This window comes from Montipora foliosa, chromosome 8 (assembly GCF_036669935.1).
Source record: "Montipora foliosa isolate CH-2021 chromosome 8, ASM3666993v2, whole genome shotgun sequence".
NCBI classification, from domain to species: domain Eukaryota; kingdom Metazoa; phylum Cnidaria; class Anthozoa; order Scleractinia; family Acroporidae; genus Montipora; species Montipora foliosa.
This window is the reverse complement of record NC_090876.1, coordinates 1,475,297-1,481,520: the sequence shown is the minus strand read 5'-3', so window position 1 is coordinate 1,481,520 and position 6,224 is coordinate 1,475,297. Positions and strand designations below refer to the sequence as shown.

The following is a 6,224-nucleotide window of genomic DNA, read 5'->3' as shown; positions in this document are numbered from 1 at the left end:
AACGCTACAATTTAAACAAAGCATTAGGGATTGGGCCCAGACGTTTGGCGCGGCAGTCCATCAGCACTCTGTCAGAAAACAAATTACGATTGCAATAGCCGGAACGCTGCCTTCCTACCTACCTACCTACATCCGGTCTCCCTTGAGCCAGCTGAACCCTTCGCAAGGAAAAGGAGAGGGACGAAGTAGGAGATGCAGACGACGAAGAAGGCGTTCTTAAGTACGATTCGTCTAGCAGCGATGAAGATTCAGAAGAACAGTCCGTTGGTGATGAAAACGACGAACTGACAATGTTGATGACGTTCCTGGCATTTTTGGACTGCGACGTCAACTTCCTTCTCGGAACGGTTTCCCGGTTCGGAAGAACTATTCGCTTCAATGACAGAATAATATCGAAAGCCATTGCCATGATTAACTGAAAAGTCTGAAAATACTTCTTAATGGATGCTACTGAAAACACTTTAAAGTTATTATTTTAATGACTAGAGAGTTAAAGCTTCACTTTTATGACAAACGTGAAACGGCAGTGATGATCACCGAGCCATTTTCCTCACCTTTCGAAACGCCTGCTTGTCGCATTTTGCCATTTTTAGCTTGACGGCATTGTTTACATGCTAATTAGGAATTTCAGGAAGAAAGGTATTCTTGTAGATGATTGTATACGTTAGCACTCATATCACAGGCCATTATCGCCGTTTTATGGAACACTGATGCGTAACCTCCCTACTGCTTAATTAAATCTAAACTTACACCGAGTTTAACAAAGTGGAACATGTCAACAGATTCAATTGTTACTAATCATGGACAATCACTCATCATTTCGGTTTCAAAACTATAATTGCGAATTGCTATTATTAATTATTACGGTGAATTGGATCATAAAAGGTTGCTGGAAAAGACTACAGGCGTATTCTAAATCAACTGTAGTTGCAATTGACGACGAGGAATGGGCATCATGTTGTGACGTCATGATCGGGATCGGGATTGGCCGATAAAAACGTTCGGGATTTCGGGATGAAGGAAAAATTTTGGTCGGGATGGCGGGATTGAAGAACCCTATTGGGGACCCTCTTCTATCAATCAAATATGATTTAAGCAACTGAAGAGCATTAATTGCCATTGACACCGTAAAAATAAATTTTAATTATTTATGGTCTACAGTGTCAAAGGCTTTATTAAAATCTATAAAGACACTACCATCAAGCTTACCAGCATCCATGTTGGTAAGCCAAAGGTTTACTGCACTTATCAAAGCTGTACAGGTTGAATGATTCGGTCTAAATCCAGATAGAGAGTCTGTCAAAAGATTTCCTGCGTGGAAATACTCTAACAGCTGAGTATGCATGACCCTTTCTATAATTTTTGATATGGCAGGTAGAATAGTAATCGGTCTATATTTGTTTGAAATACTTCTTTCATCGGACTTTAAAATAAGTTGTACTTTTGCCTTTGTCCAATCATCAGGAAATATTCCAGTCTCCAACACTTGATTTAGAATATCACATATAGAATTTGAGATGTATGGACTACAAAGCTTTAGAAGTCTGCTAGAAATATTATGCAATCCGCAACTTACCAAGGGTTTGAGTTTAGTGATCAGGCTGTGAATGTACCCTTCACTTACACGGCGAAAATAAAAATTTGAGTCGGTTCTATTTAAAAAGTCCTCTAGTTGAAAAGCAGTGTCTGGAATACCAGATTCCAGTTTACTACCTAGGGAACAAAAGTGGTTATTCATCTGCTCAGGTATATCATGCTTTTCTGTAAAATCTTTGCCCTCATAAACGAGTTCATTTATAACTGTCACTTTACAATTGCGTCCCAGGGAACTATTTATTATTTTCCCAGTTTCCTTAAGATTACCACTATGCTTCTTAATGTTCTCATTAAAGAAGTTAGTCCTGGCGTCCCTAAATACTAGCGTTTACGTCGTTGCTTGCCTTTTTATAATCATTCCACATTTGATGAGAATTCTGCTTGACTGCTTGCTTTATAAAAAAAAAATCACGCTTTCTTAACTTCTGCCTCAGTTCGGATGATATCCACGGTGAATATTTACTTTTCACTTTTCTTTTCCTTATCGGGGCATGTTTATTCGCAATTTCCAGAAATAGAGATTTCCAAACATCCCACATTTCGTTTGGGTTACCCAAAAGAGAAGCAAGATGCAAAGGTCTCTTTTAAGTCATCAATGAAGGCTCCTCTTTTTGAATTGTCCAAATTTCGATTATTCCGTGTGATGCCTGTGTCAGTTAGTATAAAATTTGTTTACTTAACTATCTAAATACTGTTAAATTACTTGTTTTTCAAAATCAGCTTGATAAAGACTTGATTAAGCCACCTACTCTAATGTTTACATCTGAAGTTTACGGATCCAGAGAATTTACGAAAATAATCCCGCACACTGATGACAATCACGTTAATTGAAGCACCCATTTAATGAGGCGCTTTTTCTGATACGGATATCAAGGAAAGAGGCTTTAGTCGATGGTGAAATAGCAGTATATTGCTTTAATTAAAGTATACTTTTAGTTAGTTCGATGTTTTTTTTATGTTTATGTAAGGAATGTAATGAAGACCAGAAAGAAATTTCCATGCATTGTTCACATCCTTTCAGCTAACCAATTCGTCATGCCGATATTTCAGCACTCGATCAAAATAATTTTTGCATCCCTGTTTTCCTGAAGAAAAAACATTATCCTAAAACGGGAGTCATGCGGAAACTTTCAATTACTATTCCAGGTTTCTCTTTCCGATTCGGTCCACAAACAATATATAATTTTAATTCAGTTCAAAAGACAGAGCAGGCACCTTTTTCGGCGCATTCACTTTCAATAAACAATTCTCTCAGAAGGATTATTCCAGCAATATAGCTTTAATAAAAGGTGTCAATATCGATACCAGGGATTTGCATGTATAAATCTCCGAAAGTAAGGACTTAAGGCTTAAGCTTCTGTCAAAAAGGAGTTTTAAGCCCATTGCACAATTTGTTGTCAACTAAAAATGAAACAAAAATCATCGATAACTAATATTTTTTTAAACTTTTCCTCGACCGCTTTACTTTACGCAAACTCTTACAAGCCACTTCTTTTTTCTATCTGTCTCGAACTATGTAGACGAGATCGCGTAAGAACTCAATTTAGTTTCAACTGAGAGCCTGGCATGGCCTCCAAGATTTTCACTCAGCAATTATTTTGTATTCCACTCGCTAAATGGCAATGATTAATAAGATTGACTGAAATTAATGAAAACTCAATGTAGCATGATAGATTGGTGATCATATGTTACGCGTTCATTGGAGTAAGAAGTGTGTTTCGTGAGCCTTCGCATATACGACCGCTTAAAGGGATACTGTTAAGTTTTTCTGTCAAAAATGAGATGAAATATTATGCTGCACTTTTCACTCATCACACACTATATATTAATATAAATTAACGAGTAAAGCCCTACTATTTCAATTCATGGAAAAGTTTCGGCATCCCTTGTTCACATTTAAAAAGATTTCCCATTTTCATTCCATCCTTTATTCCATTCCTCACTACACTTAGATGCGGGCTACAAGGAGGAACTTACGCCATTCTTGGTAACCAAACGTATAGCATTATTTTCCGTCATTATGGAAGAGTAAGGCATGAAGATCGTGACACGAACATCGTTCCTTTTCAGAGTTACGTGTTTCATGTAGATAGGAATCATTCGTATAAGTCTGCAAGACGATCATAATATCCTGTAGAGTTTGTGTCCACTCATTACCATCTTCCGCTGTGTAACACAATTATTAAGTATTAGTTGTTCACAAATGACCCTATAATAGTGCGCCCGTGTTTGCACTCATGCACTGGTCACATGGATATCTCGTTCCCCCTTCCAGTCCTCTGCAAACTCAGTGAGAACATTCCATAGAAAATAAGAACTTCGCATTTTTTTATTTTTTTTATTTCGCAGATAAACTGTGGCATTTGTGGCATAAAGCTCACTTGGGGCTGTCAAAGTGTCAGAAATTCTGCGTTGACAGGGAAATTATTTACTTTGGCGAAATTAAATCGCTGCAACACTTCCTTTCTTCGTGTTGAGAGCAATTCGCAAACCCAGGGTCTTCTTATCGGAAAAAAAATGCTATTTGTTACTGCATATCTAAAAATTCCTGGTCATGCGGTGAGGATTTCGGCTTTGCGTTAACGCTAAGTAAAACCAGAAAACGTGACCGTACTAATAAAATCAACTGAGCAGAATGTTTGAGCAACTTTTACCTAGACGCAACTTCTGCGTATTGTCTTTTCCCTTTCGCTTGGCTGATTCTTCTGAGCCTTTGGGATGTTATGAGATCGGCAAATAAGTACCGAGCAGCTGAGCAGCTAAAGCTAAACTGGCATATTTTTCGTCAAAATGATCCGATAACTTCATAGTCGTAAACACGAGATAAGAGAGAGGCTCTAATATTTGAACGGCATCATGACTCAGTCGAAGTCTGCTGGTTTTTTTTTCTCAAAGTTTTTGCAAAGGAGACTATCTTACCTGTTAATAGATGAAATACGAATCCTCTTTTGCAAATCATTGTTCAGGAACTTTGCTGTGAAGTGATGAGCTCAGTTTCCTCAACCGTAACTGGGTACATTTGCATGAAGCGGTTGTCACTTCACAGATGACGTAACATTGTGCTAATGGGAGTTATGAACTTGTTAGACAAACAATAACCGACGAGATTACCTTCTTTAATTAGACTTCCAGAAGAACGTAAAGCGATTTCAATTTGGTGTACTCAGCAAACTGGACCGGCGTATAATAACAAATTGGTAGCTGTTTCAAAACTGATGAAGTACTTTCTAAACTCATCCTAAGTGCCGTAAAGGTGAAATGAACCAAACATTTGACCCTTTTTTTTTCAGTCAAATTTAATTGAAATTTGCAGCTTAAGTACGGAATAAGGATATTCTAAAGTTTCAAATTGAACAGGTACAGTATCACAGAGATATTGGATGTTTAAAAGTGCTTCTTTTCGGCTTTCATTGTCGTAGAGCGGTCGAGTCAATTGTCGGGAATTCATCGGAAATAGTTATAGTTGGTGTGCTGCAAAAGTGCGGGATACAAATCTTATAAAATTCAGTATCCTCTTTAGCGGAAACGTAGCACGATCAAGTTTCCCGACAACCCAAAACTACGGAAAGAATCGCTCATAAAACTTAAAAGGGAATCGTTTGAACCTACCAAATATTTACGCGTTTGTGCAGACCATCTCACACCAGACAGCTTCAAACGAAATCTGGCAGTGAAGAGTTTGCTTGGCCCAGCTTTCAAGCCACGAAGACTTGACCTTGAAGATGGTGCCATAACAACTATTTTCAACTTCAAAGCGTGGAATCTGAAGTAAAAATATGTCAGAAAAGACACCGACGATCATTGTAGTCCACCGACTAAGCAGTTCCTCGTCTATTCGTTCAGCATTTGCGAAACGCAGAAATTTAGAGGTAGGCATGATCCATCGTATTTAACATATCTAGGAAAATATTGAACATTTTCCCTTTTTAATATCTATTGGGTCTTTCATTAAGTCTGCTCGCGTTGTGAGGATCTTAAATGTCTATCCATAACGCCGACTCCAAAACTAGCCTCGTCTTCGCTGTAAAGCGGTAATATATAGATTTCGCCAAGCCTAAAAACGGAGCTCCCGGCTTGTTTATTTTTACTGGCTGTAGGATTAGTGAAAATAAAAGGCTTTGGAACTGTCCGCCTTTTGGTTTTCCCGGATATTGCTTAATTATGTAACATTTTCTTCGCTGCCAAACTAGCCGAAATTCCACGATTAATTTCACCTAAAAAACCGACTGATCGCATGAATCACGAAGGGATGAGTGTGATATCGGTTTTTCCAGCGCAATCTACTGTCAAATTTTTAAGGCAATTAATTTTTCTTGAATCGCACGAGTTTTAAAAGAAAACAAGCAAATCCTTAGCAAGCGAACGGAAAAGGAAAGAAACCATTTGAGAGTCGACTGTCAAACGCCAGCGAATAGGAATCACGCTAAAATTAGAAATCACAGACGTATTATAGCTCGTGATATGACAGATCGTCTTTGTCGGCCAAACAAACCAGCAACAGATTGATTATTTCTGTCCAAAAAGAGTACAGATGATTGTTATTTAATTCCAGTTAACAATAAAAATTCGAGTTTCATTCCTGAACAAAGGAAAAAACGACTAAACCACGTTTTAGAAATATGCATCCA

At 37.9% G+C, this 6,224-nt stretch overlaps 1 protein-coding gene across 1 annotated transcript in view; it reads right to left on the bottom strand.

Annotated features, from left to right (window-relative positions):
* LOC138013192 (uncharacterized) overlaps nt 1-4,633 on the bottom strand; it is a 31,051-nt gene extending 26,418 nt beyond the window's left edge. Inside the window, exon 1 of the mRNA XM_068860205.1 lies at nt 4,516-4,633. Within this exon, the coding sequence (XP_068716306.1) occupies nt 4,516-4,555 (40 nt within the window). The 5' untranslated portion in view covers nt 4,556-4,633. The remainder of the gene's footprint in view (nt 1-4,515) is intronic.
* Between the last annotated feature and the right edge of the window lie 1,591 nt (nt 4,634-6,224).